This window comes from Planococcus citri, chromosome 4 (genome assembly GCF_950023065.1).
Source record: "Planococcus citri chromosome 4, ihPlaCitr1.1, whole genome shotgun sequence".
NCBI classification, from domain to species: domain Eukaryota; kingdom Metazoa; phylum Arthropoda; class Insecta; order Hemiptera; family Pseudococcidae; genus Planococcus; species Planococcus citri.
Window position 1 is genome coordinate 58,807,885 of NC_088680.1, and position 24,406 is coordinate 58,832,290.

At 34.9% G+C, this 24,406-nt stretch overlaps 5 protein-coding genes across 7 annotated transcripts in view; 4 read left to right on the top strand and 1 right to left on the bottom strand.

The window, feature by feature from the left end:
* LOC135843644 (uncharacterized) overlaps window positions 1-24,406 on the bottom strand; it is a 390,290-nt gene that overhangs the window by 167,956 nt on the left and 197,928 nt on the right. The gene's annotated exons all lie outside the window — the stretch shown is intronic.
* On the top strand, window positions 404-7,306 carry LOC135845001 (esterase E4-like). Its single transcript, XM_065363425.1, has 10 exons — window positions 404-662; window positions 735-872; window positions 952-1,111; window positions 1,220-1,405; window positions 1,483-1,691; window positions 5,102-5,261; window positions 5,364-5,536; window positions 5,610-5,769; window positions 6,612-6,750; window positions 6,837-7,306. The coding sequence occupies exons 1-10, from the start codon at window positions 522-524 to the stop codon at window positions 6,997-6,999; spliced, it is 1,629 nt and encodes a 542-aa protein (XP_065219497.1). The 5' UTR covers window positions 404-521; the 3' UTR covers window positions 7,000-7,306.
* LOC135844798 (esterase E4-like) lies at window positions 8,075-14,823 on the top strand. The gene is made up of 10 exons (XM_065363152.1): window positions 8,075-8,307; window positions 8,390-8,527; window positions 8,618-8,777; window positions 8,962-9,147; window positions 9,308-9,516; window positions 13,254-13,413; window positions 13,496-13,668; window positions 13,762-13,921; window positions 14,239-14,377; window positions 14,501-14,823. The coding sequence occupies exons 1-10, from the start codon at window positions 8,167-8,169 to the stop codon at window positions 14,661-14,663; spliced, it is 1,629 nt and encodes a 542-aa protein (XP_065219224.1). The 5' UTR covers window positions 8,075-8,166; the 3' UTR covers window positions 14,664-14,823.
* LOC135844571 (esterase E4-like) lies at window positions 15,068-21,012 on the top strand. 2 transcript variants are annotated; one of them, XM_065362801.1, is made up of 10 exons: window positions 15,068-15,368; window positions 15,446-15,583; window positions 16,068-16,227; window positions 16,315-16,500; window positions 16,604-16,812; window positions 16,886-17,042; window positions 19,865-20,037; window positions 20,116-20,275; window positions 20,494-20,632; window positions 20,711-21,012. In XM_065362801.1, exons 1-10 carry the CDS (start codon window positions 15,228-15,230, stop codon window positions 20,871-20,873), a joined length of 1,626 nt encoding a protein of 541 aa, XP_065218873.1. In that variant the 5' UTR covers window positions 15,068-15,227; the 3' UTR covers window positions 20,874-21,012. The 2 variants fall into 2 exon arrangements, with proteins under 2 accessions (XP_065218873.1, XP_065218874.1); XM_065362802.1 differs by having other exon boundaries at window positions 20,116-20,218.
* LOC135845272 (esterase E4-like) lies at window positions 21,285-24,363 on the top strand. Its single transcript, XM_065363742.1, has 10 exons — window positions 21,285-21,584; window positions 21,682-21,819; window positions 22,290-22,449; window positions 22,545-22,730; window positions 22,848-23,056; window positions 23,144-23,300; window positions 23,375-23,547; window positions 23,633-23,792; window positions 23,864-24,002; window positions 24,073-24,363. The coding sequence occupies exons 1-10, from the start codon at window positions 21,444-21,446 to the stop codon at window positions 24,233-24,235; spliced, it is 1,626 nt and encodes a 541-aa protein (XP_065219814.1). The 5' UTR covers window positions 21,285-21,443; the 3' UTR covers window positions 24,236-24,363.

A 24,406-nucleotide genomic window follows, 5' to 3' on the forward strand; every position in this document is an offset into this window, starting at 1 on the left:
TTCCACTTCAACGCCGCGCCAGTTTATTATTTTTAAATAAGCATTCTTTCACCTTGAAAGGTACAAAACCGCCTATAGCCGGTTTTTTATTTCCATAACATCCAGTGCGTGAAATACTCGTGTTTTGCTTGAGCGTTGGATTCACACACTGTTGAAAATTTTTGTATTTTCAAGCTTAGCCTTCGTTCATTCTCACAATTTTTTTTGACAGCTGATCGAATTCTTTTGAAAAGTACCTATGTACATACATGTACAGGCTTCATAATCTGATGTACCCGAAGTAGGTAACACGTTTTTACAAAATTTAAAATAATACTCTTATCGAGGAGCGTGCATATCACTAGTTTAGGGAATGATAAAGGTGCTTACTGAAATGTTTCAAAGCGATTTTTACCACAAAAAAAATTCTATTTTCAAAGACTCCCCTGTAAAGCAACGATTTTTTTCATTTAAAAACAACAGCACGTCAGCCCTAACTACGTGTTATAATATTCCAAAAAAATATTTAATGTTACAAAAAAATGACGGACAAAGTTCATCTATCGATAAATGATGGCAGAATCAAAGGTATCAAAAAAACATCGAATTTCTCAGGTGCAGAATACTACTCCTTCTTGGGAATACCATACGCTCAACCAACAACCGGAAATGCTCGTTTTAAAGTAAGTACACAATATTCTTCACGATTGGTCATTTTTAAAAATCATAATAAAATTCAATCGCATATCACGAAGGATCCAGTAAAAATAAAACCTTGGAAGGCAACTTTGGACGCTACAGTGGAAAAGCAAGGTTGCAGGCAGTTTTCTCTGGTTCGAAGAGATCTTTCAGGGTCAGAGGATTGTCTCTACAATAATATCCACACACCTGAAGTACGCGTTCAATATTTTTCTTCACTTGTGCACATTATTGGCAGAATTTCTAATTCTTCAATTTTTCACCATTCTTAAGCTACCGAAAGAAAATACGACATTGAAATCTGTGATCGTGTGTATCCATCCTGGAGGATATTTTTACGGCTCTCCGGAGCCGACTCAATTTGGATCTCCTGAATTTATCATACATCATGATATTGTTTATGTCTGTGTTAGTTTTCGATTGCATATTTTAGGTGAGATCCTTATCATAATTTGACAAAACAGAGCATTCTATTTCTGGCTCAGGAAATTGGACAAATATTGCGAATAATAATTCGTCGAACCTGTTCATTAAATTTTAGGATTTTTAAACCTCGGTTTGCCAGAATGTTCGGGAAACCAAGGATTGAAAGACATTATAATGAGTCTCGAATGGGTAAGAGACAACATACGCGTTTTTGGAGGTGATCCTAATGATGTAACTCTACTAGGAAGCAGTAGCGGATCATCCTTGGCACATTTTTTAATGACTGCACCAAAAGCAAAAGGTAATTAAGTTACAGGAATGGTCAGTTTAGGGATTATCTGCACAGATAAAATCATATTGCATCATGCACATTTACAGGTTTATTTCATAAAGCAGTTCTAATGGGAATGTATAATATGAGCCCCGTCATCATAAATCCAAATGAAAATATCGCGGTAGCCTTCGAACTGGCCCAACGTTTGGGATACAATGGGACAGCTGAAGATAGAAAACAATTATTATTGTTTTTTAAAAGAATTCCAGTCGATGCCATGATACTTCAGAGAATAGAAAACATGAACAATAAGGTAATGTTCTGACAACATATTAATTCGCAGTGACGAATTTTTCACTTGTAATCCACAGAATCCACTTATTTATTGAGTCATTCCACGTCAATTCAACCAAGAAGTGGTAAGGGGGGGGGGTCGGCAATTTTTTGGAATTTTTCCTGTGAAAAGACCTTCTGAAGGGATGACTGATGGTGCAAATCGCATAACCGCGACACCTACCAAAATGGAATTTTTTCCAATAGTTAGGGGTTTTGAAAGGCTTTTTGGTGATATCATAAAAATCAATGTTACCACTTTTTTTCGTACGATAAGTTAGCTCGGAAAGTTTCAAAACGTAGTTTTCACACCGTTCCGACTCTCAAAGATTCTGAAAAAAATATTATTATGGACAACTTTTTATGCTGAACAACATTATTGAAAAATTGAGATGGCACTATTTCGTAAAATCGATTTAAAAAATTGAAAGCTTGTGAAAAAATACGATTTTCCAATTTGAAACATGAAAAAAAGTTTTGACTGAAGTTGACCCATTCGACCTGTATTTTTACGTATCCGTTGAAAAATTTGAAAAACCCCTTTTCACTCAAAAATTCGAAGAAATTCAAAAAATAGACAAATTTCAATTTTTTGCTATGAGTGTGATTTTTATCAATTTTTTCACAAAATACGTCAGAAAGAAGTCAAAATAAGACATCTGAATAAATCTAAACTTTTTTTGATGCTTGGAATTGAAAATTGAATTTTTTCGAATCTTGATTTTTTTGTGATGAGTTCATTTTGTCGAGTGAAAGGGGTTTTCCAACTTTTTCAACAGATATGTAAATATAGGGGTCAAATAGGTCAACTTCACCAGTCAAAACTTTTTTTTATGTTTATCTGTAGGGTGGTTGCGGGTTAGATGCCGGTGTGGTCACCAATCGCCCCCTATCAACTCTTTCTGAAAACTGATTAGCACAGATTATACCTTAAGGTGAACATAGTTTGTGTTAAAGTTTTGATCTGTGACGGTTATTGTTAACCTGGTTTGATATGCAAATGAAAAAATTTATGTAGCTAAAACCAGTGATACTTTTTTCACGTAATTTTTGAAACGCATTTTTTCTCCAGAAAAAGTGTTTCAAAACTGCATGTAAGTATCTCACGCACAAGTATATACCTTGAACTAACATATTCAAGCAAATTTACAAAAATTTGTTTCAATTGTGGTATGGAAATTGACCTTGCAATCTGACCCATCATTTCGGGATAGATGCCGGTTTTTGTGATCGGGATAGATGCCCATAGTAATTAAATGGGAGTGAGGAAGGTGACATTTTTTTTTGTTAATACTGCGGCAAAAAGTCCAAAAATGATGGTTTTTTAAATATTTTCAACTGGCATGGTCAATTTTTGGAATTACATTCATTTTTAACACATATTGTCAATTCTCAAAAACACCTTTTTTATTTTTTGATTAATTAAACTTCCATTGTGAATTTTTGATGTTCATTTTATTTATTGTGCATGAAATAAAAGAATTTCATCGAATTCAATCTTCCAGGAGCCTTTTTTGGGGGTGTTTTGGGTAGTGGCATCTATCCCTCACCAAATCGGCATCTAACCCGCACTGGGGGGATAGATGCCAGTAGGTGCGGGTTAGATGCCGGTCAAAAAGTGACCTTGTTTTTTTTTCAAATTGCAAAAAAACTACTGGATAAAAAAAATTACGCTTTTAGTATAATATAGAGGAATAATTGCTCTACCGATTCGCGCAAATTTGAAATCATTTCAATGAAAATTATGGCGGTGAGGCTCGAAAAACCGCGACACACCGGCATCTAACCCCCGACTATGGGCATCTAACCCGCAACCACCCTACAGAAACAAGAACACACCAGGTGAAGGTAGAAGGGGAATTGACTGATCACTTCAAGACCTGCAAAGGAGTGAGGCAGGGATGATGCATTCTCAGCCCAATATTGTTCAATGCATATGGAGAATGGATAATGAGGGAAGCTCTAGAGGGATGGAAGAAAGGAGTTACACTAGGAGGCAGGAAAATATCAAATGTGAGATACGCAGATGACACCACAATACTGGCTGAAAACATCGACGACCTGAAGGAGATTATGGGCAAGATTGAACAAGTCAGCCTAGCCATGGGGTCTGAAGGTAAACAAATCAAAGACCAAAATGATGATAATAGACAGAGTGAACAACAACCAACCTGCGCTGCAGGAGATAGATGGAATAGAAGTGGTACAAAGCTTTGTGTATTTGGGCTCCCTAATAAGTAATAACCAACGGTGGAGGTTCAGAAGATCGGATAAGAAGACGTGCATCAATTGCAAAAACAGCTGTGGGAAAACTCTACTAAATCTGGAAAAGCCATGGAATCACCAAGAGAACGAAATTAAAGATTGTAAAAACGCTTGTATTCTCAATATTCCTGTATGCCTCAGAAACACGGACAGTGAAGAAAACAGACCAGAGCCGGATAGATGCATTTGAAATGTATTGCTATAGACAAATGCTTACAATCTCATGGACCAAGAAAAGAACAAATAGGTCAATACTGGAAGAGCTAGGTGTGAAAGATAGACTCAGCACCATTATAAGAAGGAGGATCCTGAGATATTTTGGACATATAGTGCGGCAAGACAACCTAGAGAAGCCCACTGTACAAGGACAAGGTAGAGGGAAAGAGGTCGTGTGGGAGATCGCTCACACAGTACACAGACCTTATCAAAAAGGCTACAGGGCTCACCCTTGGGGAATGCACCAGACAGGCCAAAGACAGAGAAGGTTGGAGGCAACTGATTAGGGAAGCTCCATAGTCACAATACTCGGATACAAGTGAACGATGAAGAAGAAGAAATCTGAAAATCACATTTTTTCGCAAACTTTCAATTTTTTAAAATCGACTTTATGAAATAATGCCGTCCCAAGTTTTTAATATGTTGTTCGGCATAAAAAGTTGTCCAAAATATATTTTTTTTCAGAATTTTTGAGAGTCGGAACTATATGAAAACTATGTTTTGAAACTTTACAAGCTAATTTTTTGTATGAAAAAAAGTGGCAACACTGATTTTTATGATTTCACCAAAAAGCCTTTCAAAACCCGTACTTATTGGAAAAAATCCATTTTGGTAGGTATCACAGCTATCGAGTATAATCCACTGCTGAAATTGATGATATGTACTTATTTCAAGTTCACTGAAAATTTTGACACCCCCTAGCAGCCTTTAAAAAAGGGCTAGAGGACTGCGATTTGCGTCATTTGTCACCCCTTCGGAAAGTCGTTCCACAGGAAATTTTTTTAAAAAATCGCCGCCCCCCTTACCACTTTTAGGTGGAATTGTCGTGGAATGACCTTTGAGCAAGAAAAAGAGAAAACTATAATATAAATAACAATAAGTACCTACATTGAAATTTGGTCAAGCTAGACGAAGCTGCCACTGTATCCTGCTTCACCATTTCTAACTACATCATATGAAGGAGATGGAAGCATTATACCTGTATATCCAGATAATTTAATACCTTCAACCGCCAGAATTCCAATAATGGTTGGCTTTTGTGAACATGAAGCTGCTATGGTATTTCTTAGTAAGCCTTTTTTTAAACTCATAAATGATAATCAACCTAGCATGCTTAGCAGGCACCGACGACGATTGGATCCCAATTCATAGATGCTTCTCTGTTTCATAGATGTATTCAAAAAAAAACTAAAAAATCAATTTTATTCAAGTTTGACTCAAAATGTTTGGGCATGGGGAAGTGAGCTGACTGAAGAAGATTTGCAAATAATCAAGCAGAAAGCAGAACAGTTCTATTTGAATGGCGAATCTACCGAAACAGCGATCTTGTCTGCAAGATGTGAGGTATATAAACAACAGATTAATTAAGCATCCGGGATAATTAGAAATTTGAAAAAAATGAATTTTGTTTTTTCAGATTCAAACTGATATTTCTTTATCAGATCTGTATGAATCCCTAATCAATGTGGTTGCTGAAGACCTTCCTTCTTCAGTATTTGTCTATAGATTCAACTACGAGGGTAGTATTCCTACAATGAAAGAAAGGATAATGGGACAATTGGATGCACCCTTGAAAGGTGGGCAACTTATTTGCTGAATTCAATCATCTCAATATCAAAATTTCTTCGAATAATTTTTTTTTATTCAAATACTGAATTCTTGAATCCGATTTCCCGAATCAATACTCTCCGAATGACTGTTTCCTCGAATCTTTTTTGCAGTTTTCACCATTTGGGGTAGAAGAGCAATACTTTCTGGAAATTTTGACACAAAACAAATTTTTTTCATCAATTTTGCCATAAAACAAATTTTTTTGGCAATTTTGGCAAAAAAAAACAGATTTTTTTGACAAAACACCACCACCTACTTTCTGGAAGTGTTGACCAAAAACATAAAGTATTGTCTGCTATTCTGGAAAAAACACGACTTTTGAAGAATTTTTATAAAAGAGGACTGACTTTTTTGTCATTTTTGCCAAAGATTGGAATTTGGCGAAAAAAAAGAACTAAGATTTTTTGGTAGGCAATTTTTACCTATTTAAAAAAAAAACATACTTTTTTGAAAAGTTTATATTTTGCGAGAAAAAGGCAACACTTTCTAATAGTTTTACAAAAAATTTTTCTGTAATTTTTATTTTTAGAAAGAATTTTTTTACAGCAATTCTGACAAAAATTTACAACATTCTCAGATTAAACAAATTTTTCTTGACAATTTAGAAAAAAAGTAGGAATGTTTTGCAATTTTGGCAAAAAAATTAAATAAACTTCAGAGTTAAGGAAAAATGCATTCAAGAAAATGGTCATTCGGAAAAATGCCATTTCAGAGGTTTTCCATTCGGGAAAACGTGTTTGAGGAAATGTGCGAGAATTCAACCTGAGAATTTCGAAGTGATTTCAAATGACGAGAAACTTTGATACAGGGACTGTCCACGGTGACGATTACAGTTACTGGGCGATGATGAAAGATCATTTGAATAAATTGGAGTATTCTATACAACCAAGATGTCGCGAGATGGTTGAAAAATTCACCAAATTAATCACAACCTTCGTGAAAACAGGGTACCTACTCGAAAAATCTCCTATTAAACTTCATTGCAATCAAAATGAATGCTCATAATGAATGATTTATGATTTTCCCCCCGCAGAGATCCGAATTACGAAGGTTTGGAAGTTCACTGGAAACCTTCGAGCGTGGATAATCCATGTTATTTGAGTTTCGATGATCCATTAACGGTAGTCGAAGGTAAACTGAATGGAAAACGAATGGAATTTTGGGAAGATATCAAGAAACAATTCAGCAAACGTTAAAAGCAATGTGCCAATACCTCATCTGGGCTGTCTGGTTATTTTTCACATTGGACATTTTGTCATCTTGCGTACTTTTTTCACTCCAAAAACCAATAAGTAATGAAAAATGGAACCTCGAAGAATAATTTTAATGTCAGAGAATCTATTTTAACGAACATGCACCTAATTCAACAATTTTTCAACACTAAAAAATCATCGCATCAAAATTTGAAAAATCAACGTATTTACATATTTAATTAACTCGTTTTTTCTAATTTTAAACTTGTTATCACAATTGCAAAGACATACGTACATAAAAAAAAGACAGCTTTAATTTTTGTCTCATTATTTTTTAAATAAATTCTTAATCGGAATTATTGAACAAAGTACATACCTATACTCAGTGTAATCAAACAAAACACGGGCCATCAAAATGGCAATGTATGTATACCTACAAATGCATGTCAATGAACAAAAAATGCAGAATTGAAATAAAACGTAAAAAAAAAACGTTCAGCTTTTCACAATCAGTGAAAATTTAGATAGGTATCGTGTCCCCGTTAAAAATTCACATCGCTCATATCAACGATCGTTCAATTAGTTAGTCTACCGAATTTTTACAAACCCATAAAAAATTATCCATACCCATACCTAAATATGTAGGTAGGTGAGAAAATGAGATATTTTGCACTTCAACACCCATTTATTATTTCTAAATAGGTATTCTTTCACCTTGAGAGCTACAAAATCACCTATACAACCTATTTTTTTGTTTCCATAACATCCGGTGTAGGAAATACTCGTATTCTGCTTGAGAATTGAATTCACACACACAAGTGAAAATGTTTGTACTTTCAAGCTTTGCCTTCGTTCATTCTCACAAATCATTTTGACAGCTGATCATCGAATTCTTTGAAAAATATGTACATTTGCGAGCCTCATAATCTGCTGTACCTAAAGTAACACGTTTTTACAAAGTTTGAAAATTCTTATCAAGAAGTGCGCATATCACGAGTTTCGGGAATGATAAAGGTACTTAGTAAAATGTTTTAAAATTATTTTCACCACAAAAAAAAAATATTATATTTTCAAAGACTCCCCTGTAAAGCAACGACTGTTTTCATTTAAAGACAAAAGCTCAGCACTACGTGTTATAATATTCAAATAATATTGAATGTTACGAAAAAAATGACAGACAAAGTTCATATATCGACAAATGATGGTAAAATCAAAGGCATTAAGAAAACATCCACTTTTTCTGGAACAGAATACTACTCTTTTTTGGGAATACCATATGCTCAACCACCAATAGGAAATGCTCGTTTCAAAGTAAGTACACACAAGTAATAATTCTCAATTTTTAATCAATTGTAAAAACCATCGAATGTACATTTGGTTGCATATCTCGAAGGATCCGGTAAAAATAAAACCTTGGAAGAGTACTTTGGATGCTACAATAGAAAGAGATGGTTGTAGACAATTTTCTTTACTCCGGAGAGATTTTTCAGGATCAGAAGATTGTCTGTACAATAACATCCATACACCTGAAGTAGGTCCAAGTGTTCGATATTTTTTTATTTGTTTACCTATAAGTATCTGGTAGGATTTTAATTTGATTTTTTTTTCATTATCCTCGAAGCTGCCTAAAGAAAATAAGCCATTAAAATCTGTTATCGTTTGTATTCATCCTGGTGGATTTTTTTATGGGACACCGGATCCAACTCAATTTGGATCACCAGAGTTTATCATGCATCATGATATTGTTTACGTCTGTGTTGGCCATCGTCTGCATATTTTAGGTGAGGTCATTACACTTATAATTAAAACTAGATACAAATGGTACACTTTTGGAATTTTTACCAAAGTAAAATTATTGAATATACCTATGTCAATTTGCGTGATTATGATTTTTATGGAAAAAATTTGTATATTCCGGTTATGCTCATTTATAATATTATAAAGCATACCTATTTATTATTTTAGGATTTTTAAACCTCGGTTTGCCAGAATGTTCTGGTAATCAAGGATTAAAAGATATCATAATGAGTCTTGAATGGATCAGAGATAACATCAGTGCTTTTTGCGGTGATCCTAATGATATAACTCTAATGGGAAGCAGTAGTGGATCAGCCATTGCAAATGCTCTGATGTTCGCACCAAGAGCAAAAGGTATGTAAGTTGATGTAGGTATAGGTACATTAGCACAATCAACTGATCAGGAGAGTCCGAATTTTGGGATTAAAAATACGATCCCAAAAATGGCCCGCTCTGTCAATTCTTAATTAATAATCGAGGGATTCGTTATGATTCATTGTACACATTTTTACAGGTTTATTTCATAAAGTAATTCTAATGGGGATGTATGCTCTTAATCCTGCCCTCATAACGCAACACGAGAATGCCACGTCTGCCTTCGAATTGGCGAACTCTTTAGGATACGATGGAACGGCTGAAGACAGAAAAAAATTATTATCGTTTTTAAAAAAGATTTCATTGGATGCCGTCGTACTGCTAAAACCTGAAAATCGTATACACAGGGTATTTATTTATTTCTTTTTGGACATTCATTCTGATCGAGGGCTCTATTCAACTCACCATGGTGATGTAGAAAGCAAATAAAAACATTCGCTAGTGTGAGCTGTTTTGCACACTCCCAAAAATTAGAAAGTGAAGGAGTAAAGTGATGACTGATGAGGCAATTGATGGTGATTATTAAAGGTTGCATAAGATTTTAAATGCATTACAGCAAATTGAACTTCAGAGTGTCGTATAAGAGAGAGTAAATGATTATATCAGATCATGCCAGCCCAGCAAAAATGATCAGATCAGATCAGATCAGATCCGTGAAACCCATTTTATTTAACCAGGTTGCATGCTCAGATTAAAGTTCTGATTGATTGAATTTGTTCAGACTTGATCAAGCGTCAGACCTGATTGGGGTTCTTCAGATCAGAACAGGTCTGATCAGACCTGATCAGATCCGGACATTTTTAGGATCCAATTAGATCTGAGGATACCGGATCAGATTCAATGATTTTCTGCCATAGGTGGTTAGATCATACTGAGGTCTGATGAGAGCAACATTGAATCAGAGCTCACCTAATTACATTTCATCTAACAGATCTAAACTGCAGGTTTGATCAGATCTAATCACAGGTCTAAAAAGTTGGTCAGATCCGGTCGATTTTCCCTGAGTATGACTGGATCTGACCAGGTCTGAGCAAATCTAATCTGATCAAAGAGCCAGAAATCACAGGGCAGTTGGAGAAGACCTCATACCATTAGATTTGATCAAACACATAACACCACAGTATAAAAAGGAGCTTTTGAAGATATTAAATAAAAGATACGTATGATGAAGGTGTGCTACAAAAGGACTTCAAAGCAGTGAACTTTGTACCAATACCAAAAAGAGTAACTCATAAAAATACTCTAGAGTACAGAACCATTGCATTAATGAGCCACACATTAAAGCTGCTACTTACCATCATAAATGCCAGAATAGAAGAGAAGATTGATGAGGACCTCAGTGAAACTCAATAATGGCCTTGTAGCAAAGAAAGGGAATACAGATGCAATAGCCCTATCAGGTTTGTTCGTTTTCTCGGGTTTCTTGTCGGGTTTTGCCCCGCGCTACCCCGCGCAACCCACGCACTAAACCTGTTTAATGGCTGCGCGGGGTAGCGCGGGGTAGCGCGGGGCAAAACCCGACAAGAAACCTGAACAAAACGAACAAACTGAACAAACCTACTGAAAGTGATGATTCAAGAGATAACTGCCCCATTGGGTGAAAATCTGCTGATAATACGCGACAAAAAAACGCGAAAGGAATTGCAACACTTTCCACCAATACTTTCCTGCTCATTAATCAGAGCCCTATTTTTTTACACGATAAATTCTGTCAATGTCCAATATTCATGAAAAATTTGTTGGCTCTGCTGGGGATTGAACCCAGGTCCCTGAGTTGGAGAGCGACTTTTCTACTTACCTAACCACCAGGACATGTGATGGAATGAATGCAAATATTTCTATACTATGCTAAGACATTCGCATAAAATACCGCATTTACATGTGTTATTTAGCAAATATGAGAAAGAATATGTCAAAAAAACAAGTTAGTGGCATATTTTGTAGTTGGTTTCTTCCTGTGCAAAGAAACATGCCACGTAATTGAAAGCACTGTGGCCTAACGCGAGAAAAATACTCTAGGTACAAAATATTCACGTAGCGTATTTTTTAGCAGATTTTTTTTGATGCACCAATCTGCCTTCTAAACAGCGCTTTTTCATGCGGCAGATTTTCCCCCAATGGGGTGAATGCTAACATTGAAATACAGTAGACTCCGGATTATCCGACCTCCGATTATCCGATGTATCGATTATCCAATCAAAAAAGTGCATCCGAAGTCTTCCGATTAACCGACCAAAAAAAGTTGGATAACGTTTTTTTATCCGACTAATGCTGAATTTTCAATCAAATTCATGCCAAATCACAGTTTTTGTCTCATAAGTATATGTAACACATATACTAAGCATGACCAGTCATTTCTATTGCAATGCAAGTTACAGCATCACCAACATGTACTCTTTTTGGTGAAAAAATTGACAAATCGGATATATTGAGTTGTTTATTTTTCATACCTAACATGAGTAATTGAGTATGCACTTTTTTTGTTACCTAGGTATGTAATTTTAAAGTTTTTAATCATACTCTTTTCGCATCCCAACTTTTATTCATCAAATTTCAGTAAAAAATCAAAAATCGATTATCCGACTTTTTTGGTTATCCAATGCCTCTCTGCCCCGATTGACATCGGATAATTGGGAGTCTACTGTAATTGCATGTTTTATCGATTATGAAAAGGCATTAAATTGTGTTAACCATGGGAGGATGTTGAAGATCCTAAAGAAGTACAGTGTTGATGACAAAGACCTGCAAAAAATAAAGATTCTGTCCTGGGAACAGAGTGCTAACAGAAAACTTGGAGAACAAAATGTCCTATAAAAAGAGGTGTGAGGCAGGGATGTCCACTATCACCTAGGCTATTCAACTTGTATGCAGAGGAAATTATGAGAGAAGCAAGAATTGAGAGAATGGGACTCAACATCAATGGCAAAAGAATCAATGAAATAAGTTACACAGATGACAAAGTGATTCTTGATGGAACTGAAGCGCAAATGCAGGTAATGATCAACTGTATAACAGTGCTGGATTAAAATACGTAATGAAGATAAACACAGGTGAGACCAAGGTTATGAAATTCACAGAGAGAAGATAAAGAGGGAAAGATCAACATAGGAACACAAGAAATTGAAACAGTAAATCAGTTTAGATACCTTGAAGCACTGATAAATAATGATCGTAGAGATCAAAAAGTAGATCAAATCAAGGATCGGGATGGCAAAAAGCGCGTTTGATAATCTCATCAATGTGCTTGGAAATCCTATGATTCACCAACAAAGAAATCCTAGCAAGAGTAGAGGAAGAATGGAAACTACTAGCAGCCTATTGACAAGAAACACACGTTTTAGTCTAACTTTTCAGCTATTACACCCACGTTTTTTCAAATCCGCTCCCTTTTTTCAAATCCGCTATTACGCTGTTCTTCCTGTAACTGGTTTTGTTGAAGCAGACCACGTTTTTTACTGCATCCTCACTGCGTTTATGCTATCACACACTCCAGGGGGCATTTCAAAAATACAATTCCACCCTACGTTTACGCAATTATGCCGGGCGTAAACGCACCAAAAAACGTGATTCTCATTTTAAGGCGATTGATCACATATTTCTTGTCAATAGGGCAGAGGATATCAAAAACAGGAAAATGAAGTATATTGCACATAAAATACGGTACGAGAAAATGGTATTTTCATGCAAGTGACAGGAAAAAATGACAAAAGAGGGGGAAGAAGATCACAGCTACTAACAACAAACTTGTCAGCTAACTCTCCCTGCAAAACCCTGAAAGAAACTATCGAATACATTAGAAACCTATTGATATAAACAGATAGAATCAGATGCATGGTATCTTGTGCAAAGGAGCTGCGTCCACAACAACAATGATGTGATCTGATTAGATTACAGGTGTCTGTCTCTAAGTAGTCCTAATTTGAAGAAAATTTTGTACTGACCAAATCTAATTGGTCACATCGAATTGGTTCCACACAATGTTGAAACTATTTTGCATGCGGCATAATACTATAAATATATAAACATACTAGTAGAAATATAATAATAATAAAATAATGATGAGCATTTTGTATTTCTTTATTCAGACAAAGTTGCCAATATATCCAGCATCGCCATTTTTACCTTTGTCAGACCCAGGAGAAAACTCTGTTTTACCTTTATCACCAGATAATTTAGTACCTTCAACAGTCAGAATACCAATGATGATTGGCTTTTGTGAACACGAAGCAGCTATGGTATTCGTTAGTAAGTTATTTTAATAGTAGTTAATTGCTGATAGGGAAATCTGTAAACGATTCCAAGACATGAAAATTTTTCTGTTTCATAGAATTACTCAAAAAAAGGCTCTCAAGCCAATTTTATTCAACCCTAACACAAAATGTTTGGGGATGGGGAAGTAACTTGACTGAAGAAGACCTGAAACTTATCCAACAACAAGCCGAACAATTCTATTTGAATGGCGAATCTACCGAATCAGGCCATCTGCCTACAAGATGTCAGGTACCTATAGGCTTAACACCTTCAAAGTGAACAAATGATCAACCATTAAAAAAAATAATAAATCGAAACAAAAATTTAATTTTACATTTTCAGATTCAAACTGATATTTCTTTATCAGACATGTATGATTCTGTAGTCAATGTTGTTGCAGAAGACCTTCCTTCTTCAGTATTTGTTTATAGATTCGACTATGAAGGTAGTATTCCTACAATGAAAGAAAGACTCGTGTCACAATTAGATGAACCTTTGAAAGGCAAGTATCTTCTAAGCGGAAAAAATGATTGGTTGTGATCATATTTTGTCAGATCCAGACATTACATCAGATCAACCAACGTTTTAATCAGATGAGATGTTCACATACAATTGATCAGATCAGACCTGCTCAGATCCGGACATTTTTTGGATCTAATATGATCCGACCAATCAGATCTAAGTTTTGATCAGACTATATCTGTCCAGACTTGATCTGATGCAATAATTTTTCCTTCGGCCATTTCCTGAATTCAAATAGTATCAACCTGAGAATCTCCAAGTATTCTGATTTCAAATGTATGATAATCTCTGATGCAGGAACTTGTCATGGTGACGATTACAGTTACTGGGCGATGATAAAAGATCATTGGAGTAAACTGGATTACTCTATACAACCAAGAAGTCGTGAGATGGTTGAAAAATTCACCAAATTATTCACCACTTTCGCTAAAACAGGGTGGGTATAAACATACTTTCGTGAAAACAGGGTACCTAACTACCTACTCGAAAAATCTTATATTTTATTTCGTTGCATTTAAAATAAGAACTCGTGATCAATGATTTATGATTTTTCCTACAGAGACCCTAATTATGAAGGTTTGGAAGTTCACTGGAAACCTTCGAGGATTGAAAATCCACATTATTTGAGTTTCAATGACCCATTGACAGTAATCGAGGGTAAACTGAATGGAAAACGAATGGAATTTTGGGAAAACATTAAAAAACAGTTTAAGAAGAAATGATTGTATTTCATAAATAAATATTTTTTCAAAATGTTACCATCTTAGCTATGTACGTTTGTTTTTTTACAACATCTACATACCTACATGTAGCACCATAAGTAAAAATGTACATAACTACCTCAGCAATAAATATATTAGTAAAAGTACTAGGTAAACATTATTAATTGTTTCTTTCATTTTCCGCCATCAAGAAGTAATCAAGATGCTTTTTTAAAGCGCAGAAATACTTTTTTTGACAGCTGACGGTCAATTTTTCAGCGTAGCTGAATTCGTGGGGTTTCGTAGCTTCACGTGGTTCAAGTTCTTATCAATGCTTACCTACGTGCCATGAGTACTGGAAATATATAGTGATAAAGATATCTATCGATGTGTACGTTTCGACAAATTTTTTGTAGAATATTCCTAAAAACCCTCCCACAACGAAAATAATGATTAGTTCTGTACTTTAAATAGGTAAACAGTTTGGCATCATGCCACACTCCGGTTTTCTTTTTATTCGAAATAATTTCCGACTAAGGCATCGAATACCTTACCTACAGTTTTAAATAGAACTCCTGCTATAAAATGACAGATAAAGTGTACGTGTCAGTAAATGAGGGGAAAATTAAAGGCATCCGGAAAACGTCGAATTTTTCTGGCGTAGAATATTTTTCATTCCTCGGAGTACCTTATGGTCAGCCTCCAGTAGGAAGCGCTCGGTTTAAAGTGAGTACACCACATAATTATTTTATTCTCAATTCCTCATTGGAATTTAAAAAAATACCGCCATGTTACTCACAAAGGATCCGGTCAAAATAAAACCTTGGAAGGACACTTTGAATGCAACGTTTGAAAGAGATGGCTGCAGGCAATTTTCTCTACTTAAGAGGGAATTTTCAGGATCAGAAGATTGTTTGTACAATAATATCCATACACCTCAAGTAAGTTCTTTGATTTCATTTTTCACCGGATTCTGATTGAATTTTTTTTTAAATTTCAAAAGGGTTCGAACCAAATCTCGTCCAAGTTTGGGTTTGAACAAAACATCAGAACTTTAACCCAAGCTCAAAATTAAAGGCGTTGAACTTTCTAGAAAATTCAGAATCAATTTTTAAAATGTTTCTCAGCCTTCAATTTTGAGTTTAGGCAAATGATGAATGTAATTCAACTTGTAGAATTTCGAAATCTCAACATATAAAAAGGTCATGTTCATATTTTGTTGCAATTTCTGCTCGCTAAGCAAATTTCGGAAAAATCAAATAGAATAGAAATCGTCTTTCAGCTGTTCGTTTCTTTGTCAAAAAGTTGATTTTAAATCGAGAAGGAAAGAGGATGGGAAGTGTTTTTTATCCGAATCCGAAGCTCACTTCTAAAACCGTGACTCAGCACAAACTAGTTCTTAAGATTTCTCAAACTTCTCCACAGCTGCCCAAAGAAAATGAACCACTGAAATCTGTGATCGTATGCATCCATCCTGGAGGATACTTTTATGGCTCTGCTGATCCATCTCAATTCGGATCTCCAGAATTCATCATGCATCATGATATTGTTTACGTATGCGTAAATCATCGACTGCATATTTTGGGTTAGATCATAATCGAATACCCATCTGTGGAAATTTTAGTCGCTGACTTCACTTAAAAAAACTGCTTACCTACTTCATTATTTTTAGGATACTTAAACCTTGGTTTGAAAGAATGCTCTGGGTGTCAAGGACTGAAAGACGTCATACTGAGTCTTGAATGGATAAAAGATAACATAAGCGTGTTTGGTGGCGATCCTAATAATATAACAATCATTGGAAGCAGCAGTGGATCAGCCATTGTACATGCTTTAATGTTCGCACCAAGAGCAAAAGGTAATCTGATAATTATACCTAATAAATACAATGAGAACCAGGTTCAAATTCACATCTACTGCATGAAATACATATAAAATAACACCATTGTTTTGTCCCTTAGGACTATTTCACAAAGCAGTACTCATGGGAATGTATGGATTAAATCCTACCCTAGTAACTCAACATGAACACGTCACAAATGCCTTTGAATTAGCGAAATCTTTAGGATACGATGGAACAGCTGATGACAGAAAAAGACTGTTGGCATTTTATAAAAAAGTCGACATCGATGATATCGTAATCCTGAGACCGGAAGCACTTTTTTCTCAGGCAATTTTTTAGTTTCTCATTTTTATAACTCATTCCTAGATACTTACTCATAGTCTTCCATTTTCATCACCAGAACAAAATAGCAATGTTTCCTGCCTCCACATTTCTTCCTACAGTTGATAAGGACGACGATATACAACCTGGCACTCTGCAGGAACTATTACCTTCGACTGTCAGAGTGCCTATGATGATTGGATTTTGTAAAAACGAGGGTGCTATGGGTTTTATTAGTAAGTAACTTTATTATAATCGACGAATTTAACCGAGCTTGCAACAAATGATGGGTATGTGCATCAGTACCCGAGCTAACAGCTAACATCATTTTGCCTCACAAAGGGTCCCTATGTTTAATTTGAGACAAAAAAGTCACCTCTATGAGGCAAGAATTGTGGTGAATTAGCCTGATAATCGAGCGCCATCTATTAGCAAAACTAAAAATTATGCCTTTGCCTTATACAGAGCGGAGGTGAAATGCAGTGAAAGCTGATAGCTGGAACATGTAGTCTAACAAAAGAAAAGATTTTTTTGTAACAGAAAAGACAGAACTACAATTAATGATTTAACCCCTTCGCGCCGGCTGGGACAGCATATGTCCCAGCAACTTTGAACAAATCTGCTGGGAACTTCTGGGACACATTTTTCCCGCGGACTGGGTCCCATCAGTAGAGTAGAGTGTCCGGAATCGAATGAGACCACTCCCAATTTTTTCGCTCATGTTATAGCAACACTGTGAATTATTTTTTCCGCAAAAACGTGTTTTTTAGTAAAAATGTGAAATCTGAGCAACCAGTTGGTAGTAATTAAAAATTTATTGCAAACACAGGGAGTGATTGTGCCCGGCAACGAATTTATATTTGAAAATAGATAGAATAAGCTACATTTTGGTGTAAAAAAATTAATTTTTATTTATTGTTGAGGGAGCAAATTCAAAAACAAAAACATAAATAAAATTTTATTCAATAATTTTTTGATATTTTTGAGCTATTTTGGGTGTTATTTTTTCAAGAAATCAAAAAAGGACGATTTCAGTCTGTCAGAAATGTTTTTCTGCATATTATGTCCAAATTTCATCGAATTTGATGCATTACTCACAGAGAAATCCTCTGTCAAAAGAAATTGATGTCACAATTTTGGTAAAATTTCATAAAAATGTCAATTTTTTGAAATTTTAAGATTTTATTAGCCAAAGTGTGTTTTTTTGACATTTTTTCTCATTTGCATCCAAAATACATACAAATTTTTTACACGACTGTTTGTATACTGGAATGATATTATTGGTATTATCCCACTTGTCCCAGCAATTTTTGCAAATTTTAAGCACTGCTGGGACATACGCTGTCCCGGGACAAATTTTCAAAGTCCACTGCTGGGACATACGCAGAGATGGAACGATTACCGATTATAATCGATTATAGTCGATTATAATCGGTCCGATTATATGACCAGGACATCGTCAATTAATCGGATCTTTTATTTCAGGCTTTTTGATTGGTCAATAGTACCGAACGCCCTGCATGACGTCATGTTTTTTCGCTGATTTAATCTAATTTAATCGACCGATTATTTTGGCGATTATGCTCCGATTATTTTGAGAAAAATAATCGATGTAGCGTCGATTATAATCGATTCCATCTCTGGACATACGTGTTCCCACCACAATATCTTGAGTGTGAGTTGAGGAAATAATCTGTAACAAACTTATGTTGCTTAGAGATGCTCAAGGAACGATTTAATGTAAAAAAATTGGAGGTGGGATGCAAAACCAATATTCGGCGTGAAAGGGTTAAACAGGAAGATGAATGTCTGGGGTAGGTGTCTGTCTAGGTGGTATGGTATGTTGTATTTGCACAGCAACGTTGTCTCCTCCTACCCCACATAACTGGTATTGATAGGTAAGGGATGTTTGTCAACTACTTTTAAAGGAGTACACCACCACCGCAGGTTTAAAAATAGGTCTTAAATTATGCATAAATGGCAAATGAGCCTCCTTTAGGGAAGTAATTTTTTTCCATCAATTTTGAGTAATTTATCCTTCCAAACATATGTGTTTGGAGGGAATAATTTTTCAATTTTTTTGAGATGTGTTTGAGCAGCATGTGATATATGTTTATTAGGGTGAAATATTCTTTTGAAAAATAAATTAGTTACTTATTTGTGAAAAATTTCCAGCAAAAATATACTGCTTTTCATAGGTACCTATTATTTTTTTTTTTCAGAAAGTGCTTTGCATTAAAAAAAAGATACATAATTGCATACCTAAGCAGGTATCCACACACATACCTTAATAAGAGGAAAAGAAAAGACAAACGACTGTTTTTTTAGTCAAAAACAATGTTTTTTCAAAATTTAGTCTCAAAAAAGTGAAAAAAATGGGCAACAGTTCCACTTGAAAATTAAAATTGCACACAAATCTTCAAAAAAATGATGGAGCTTTGAAATTTGTGTTACCTATCTAATTTTTTCGAGTTTTTATTAGTCAGAATGTCAGAAAATTCAAATTGTAATTTTAAATTTTCCTATTCATTAAGGGGAATAAGCCTGATGAAATTTTAAAAAGCAATAAAAAATCTGCAGTTTCCATTTCTAGGGTTATTTTTATCTCAAACTAAACACTTGATTTTCAGGGATGAAAATGGGAAAAAATTTAAATTTTTTTAATTTGGCAAAAGAAGCATCAAACTTAATGTTGTTTGACTCAAAATTATATTTTTTTGACCTCCTAATATCCAACGAACCCAACTCATCTAAATTCATATTTTTTCCGATCCTCAAAATCCATTTTAGAAATTATTTAATTTAGGTTCCTTTTCACACTGTAAAGGCGAATCGCGTCTTTCATTTTCAATAGGGCGCCACCTGACACTCGCGTATGGTAGGTACTTAAAAAAATCAAATACCTACGAGCTAATTTGCATATTTTTGTCATTAGTCTCATATAGGTGAGAAAATCGTCTCAAATCGCGAATATAGGCAAAAAAAAAGTGCCTCAGTGAGGCAAAATGTCAGCTCGAGTATACTTAGTCAAGTTCATTACAATCTCTCTTTTCTATAGAACTACTCAAAGAAAAGCTTAGAAATAATTTTTATTCAACTTTAACTCAAAATGTTTGGAGCTGGGGCAGTGAGCTGACCGATGAAGATTTGAAGAAAATTGAAAAACAAGCTGAAATGTTCTACTTAAACGGCCAATCTACTCAGAAAGCAAGTTTGAGTCAGAAATGCGATGTAAGAATAGCTGAAAAAATGTCATAAATAAATCAGAAATAATTCCAAATGAAACAATATCATGTTTTTAATTCACAGATTCAAACAGATATTGCTTTATCCGATGTGTATAATTCTCTGATCAACATTGTAGCCGAAGACCTTCCTTCTTCGGTATTTGTTTATAGATTCGACTATGAAGGTAGTATTCCTACGATGAAAGAAAGAATCGCGTCACAATTAGATGAACCTTTGAAAGGCAAATATCTTCAAAACGGAAAAATCATTGGTTGTGATCAGATTTCATCAGATCCGTTTTCTGGATCTAATAGGATCCGACCAATCAGATCTAAGTTTTGATCAGATTATGTAGATCTGTTCAGACTTGATCTGATGCAATCATTTTCTCTTCAGTCATTTCCCCGATCTAAGAATTTCCCAGTATTCTGATTTCAAATTTAATTAACTATGATGCAGGAACTTGTCATGGTGACGATTACAGTTACTGGGCGATGATAAAAGATCATTGGAGTAAATTGGATTACTCTATACAACCAAGAAGTCGTGAGATGGTTGAAAAATTCACCAAATTAATCACCACTTTCGCTAAAACAGGGTACTTACTCGAAAAATATCATATTAGATTTCATTGCAATTAAAATTAATGCTCATGATTAATTATTTTTTCCCACAGAGATCCTAATTACGAAGGTTTGGAAGTTCACTGGAAATCTTCGAGCATTGAAAATCCTCATTATTTGAGCTTCGATGACCCATTGACAGTAATCGAAGGTAAATTGAATGGCAAACGAATGGAATTTTGGGAAAACATTAAGAAGCAGTTCAAGAAGAAATGATTGCATTTCATAAATTAATAAATTACACAGTGTATATTTTTCAAAATGTTACCAGCTTAGCTATGTAGGTTTTTTTAGAACATGTACCTACATGCTACCACAGCAATAAACATATTAATAAATATATTAATAAAAGTACTATAGGTATAAATTATTAATTTTTTCTTTCATTTACCGCGCTATCAAGAAGTAATAAAGATTCTTTTTTAAAGCGCAAAAATACTTTTTTTAACAGCTGATGGTCAACTTTTCAGCACAGCTGAATTCTTACCTATAGATAGGTTTTCGTAACTTTACGTGGTTCGAGTTCTTATCAATGCTTATTACATGACATAAGTGTTGGAAATATACAGCGATAAAGATATATCTATCGATGTGAACGTTTCCACAAATCTTCTTTAAAATATTTTTAAAAACCCTCCCGCGACGAAAATAATGATTAGTTTTTCATTTCAAGTAGGTAAACAGTTCGGATTCAGGCCACACTCGGTTTTCTTTTTGTTCGAATTAACTTCTGACTGAGAGATTGAATACATTACCTACGGTTTTAAATAGAACTCCTGCTATAAAATGGCAGATAAAGTGTACGTGTCAGTAAATGAGGGAAGAATTAAAGGCATCCGGAAAACGTCAAATTTTTCTGGCGTAGAATATTTTTCATTCCTTGGAGTACCTTATGGTCAGCCTCCAGTCGGAAGTGCTCGGTTTAAAGTGAGTACACCACATAATTATTTTATTCTTAATTCCTCATTGGAACTTTAAAAAAAAATACTGCAAGCATTAATTCAATCTCATGCAACTCACAAAGGATCCGGTCAAAGTAAAACCTTGGAAGGACACTTTGAATGCAACGTTTGAAAGGGATGGTTGCAGGCAATTTTCTCTGCTTAAGAGGGATTTTTCAGGATCAGAAGATTGTTTGTACAATAATATCCATACACCTCAAGTATGTTCTTTGTTTTCTATTTTCACCGGATTCTGATTGAATTTTTCATAAAATTTCAAAAGGGTTCGAAATAAATCTCGTACAAGTTTGGGTTTGAACAAAACATCAGAAATTTTACCCGAACTCAAAATTAAAGGCGCATGAACTTTCTAGAAATTTCAGAATCAATTTTTAAAATGTTTCTCAGCATTCAATTTCGAGTTTAGGCAAATGATAAATATAATTCAACTTGTAGAATTTCGAAGTCTCAACCTAAAAAAGTCATGTTCATATTTTGTTGCAATTTCTGCTCGCCAAGCAAATTTCGGAAAAATCAAATAGAATAAAAATCATCCTTTAGCTGTTCGTTTCCTTGTCAAAGTGTTGATTTTAAATCGAGAAGGAAAGAGGGTGGGAAGTGTTTTTTCTCCGAATCCGAAGCTCACTTGTTCAGGATTAAAACCGTAACTCATTTCTCAAACTTCTTACAGCTGCCCAAAGAAAATGAACCACTGAAATCTGTGATCGTATGTATCCATCCGGGAGGATACTTTTATGGCTCTGCTGATCCATCTCAATTCGGATCTCCAGAATTCATCATGCATCATGATATTGTTTACGTATGCGTGAACCATCGACTGCATATTTTGGGTTAGATCATAATCGAATTTCGAATACCGATCTGAGGAAATTTCAGTCGCTGACTTCACCGAAAAAAAATTTCATACCTAGTTCATTATTTTTAGGATACTTAAACCTTGGTTTGAAAGAATGCTCTGGGTGTCAAGGACTGAAAGACGTCATACTGAGTCTTAAATGGATAAAAGATAACATAAGCGTGTTTGGTGGCGATCCTAATAATATAACAATCATTGGAAGCAGCAGTGGATCAGCCATTGTACATGGTGTAATGTTCGCACCAAGAGCAAAAGGTAATCTGATAATTATAAAATACAATGAGAACCAAGTTCAAATTTATAATATCTACTGCATGTAATATATAAAGTAACACATGAAGAATTGAAGACACATTGTTTTGTATACCTTAGGACTATTTCACAAGGCAGTACTCATGGGAATGTATGGATTAAATCCTACCCTAGTAACTCAACATGAACACGTCACAAATGCCTTCGAAATAGCGAAATCTTTAGGATACGATGGAACAGTCGATGACAGGAAAAGACTGTTGGCATTTTATAAAAAAGTGGACATCGATGATATCTTACTCTTGAGACCGGAAGCAGTCTTTTCCCAGGCAGGCAATTTTTTGACATGAGTATAGCTTCACATTTTTCATACCTCATTTTCATAGGTGCTTATAATCTTACATTTTCATCACCAGACAAAAATACCAATGTTTCCCGCCTCCTCGTTTCTTCCTACAGTTGATAAAGAAGACGATATACAACCTGGAACTCTGCAGGAACTATTACCGTCAACTGTCAGAGTGCCTATAATGATTGGATTTTGTGAAAACGAAGGTGCAATGGGTTTTGTTAGTAAGTCATTTTACCAACAGTCGAGGAATTTAACTTGGCTTGCAAAAATTATTTTAAATCTTTCTCTTTTATAGGACTACTCAAAGAAAAGCTTACAAATAATTTTTATTCAACTTTAACTCAGAATGTTTGGAGCTGGGGCAGTGAGCTGACCGAGCAAGATTTGAAGAACATTGAAAAACAAGCTGAAATGTTTTACTTGAACGGTCAATCTACTCAGAAAGCAAGTTTGCGTCAGAAATGCGATGTAAGAATAGCTGAAAAAATGTCATAAATAAATCAGAAATAATTCCAAATGAAACAATAATACCTATCATGTTTTTAATTCACAGATTCAAACAGATATCGCTTTATCCGACGTGTATAATTCTGTGATCAATATTGTAGCCGAAGACCTTCCTTCTTCGGTATTTGTTTATAGATTTGACTTCGAAGGCAGCATTCCAACAATAAAAGATAAAGTTGTGGCACAATTGGATGAACCATTAAAAGGTAGGGACCTATCCACATTTGCAAAAGTATTCTTACCTACTTATGATTAATTCTATTTCTATACGATGCAGGGACTTGTCACGGTGACGATTACAGTTACTGGGCAATGATAAAAGATCATTGGAGGAAACTGGACTACATCATATTACCAAAAAGTCGCGAAATGATTGAAAAATTCACCAAATTAATAACAACTTTTGCTAAAACAGGGTATGGGTATATAAACTACTTCTATATAGAGAACTACTCGATTCCAAATAATAGTGTTTTCCCCCTTTAGAGATCCTAATTACAAAGATTTGGAAGTTCACTGGGAACCTTCATCCATCGAAAATCCATATTATCTGAGTATCAACGATCCTTGTACTTTAGTCGAAGGCAAATTGAACGGCAAAAGAATGGAATTTTGGGAAAACATCAAGAAACAATTCAGCAATCGTTGAATTTAGTGGAAATTTTATCAACTTGAAACTAAGTATTTCGGTCTCATCTTAAGCAGTGTAGCTAGTCTGTGTAATTATCTGGTCATTTGGGACATTAAATAATTCTTTCGTAAGTCTGAAAAATTTTCCATTTTCCTGCATTCTCCTGCCACGTGTTACGTATTGAAAATA

Excerpts from the sequence above, each read along its gene's own strand:
- LOC135845001 (XM_065363425.1), top strand. The coding sequence starts at position 522 with ATGACGGACAAAGTTCATCTATCGATAAATGATGGCAGAATCAAAGGT. Across the intron at positions 1,692-5,101 it reads TAGAAAACATGAACAATAAG|ACGAAGCTGCCACTGTATCC; the intron begins GTAATGTTCTGA and ends TGGTCAAGCTAG. Across the intron at positions 5,262-5,363 it reads AGCTGCTATGGTATTTCTTA|ATGTATTCAAAAAAAAACTA; the intron begins GTAAGCCTTTTT and ends TCTGTTTCATAG.
- LOC135844798 (XM_065363152.1), top strand. The coding sequence starts at position 8,167 with ATGACAGACAAAGTTCATATATCGACAAATGATGGTAAAATCAAAGGC. Across the intron at positions 8,308-8,389 it reads TAGGAAATGCTCGTTTCAAA|GATCCGGTAAAAATAAAACC; the intron begins GTAAGTACACAC and ends CATATCTCGAAG. Across the intron at positions 9,517-13,253 it reads CTGAAAATCGTATACACAGG|ACAAAGTTGCCAATATATCC; the intron begins GTATTTATTTAT and ends TTCTTTATTCAG.
- LOC135844571 (XM_065362801.1), top strand. The coding sequence starts at position 15,228 with ATGACAGATAAAGTGTACGTGTCAGTAAATGAGGGGAAAATTAAAGGC. Across the intron at positions 15,369-15,445 it reads TAGGAAGCGCTCGGTTTAAA|GATCCGGTCAAAATAAAACC; the intron begins GTGAGTACACCA and ends TTACTCACAAAG. Across the intron at positions 17,043-19,864 it reads GGGTGCTATGGGTTTTATTA|AACTACTCAAAGAAAAGCTT; the intron begins GTAAGTAACTTT and ends TCTTTTCTATAG.
- LOC135845272 (XM_065363742.1), top strand. The coding sequence starts at position 21,444 with ATGGCAGATAAAGTGTACGTGTCAGTAAATGAGGGAAGAATTAAAGGC. Across the intron at positions 22,731-22,847 it reads GTTCGCACCAAGAGCAAAAG|GACTATTTCACAAGGCAGTA; the intron begins GTAATCTGATAA and ends TGTATACCTTAG. Across the intron at positions 23,301-23,374 it reads AGGTGCAATGGGTTTTGTTA|GACTACTCAAAGAAAAGCTT; the intron begins GTAAGTCATTTT and ends TCTCTTTTATAG.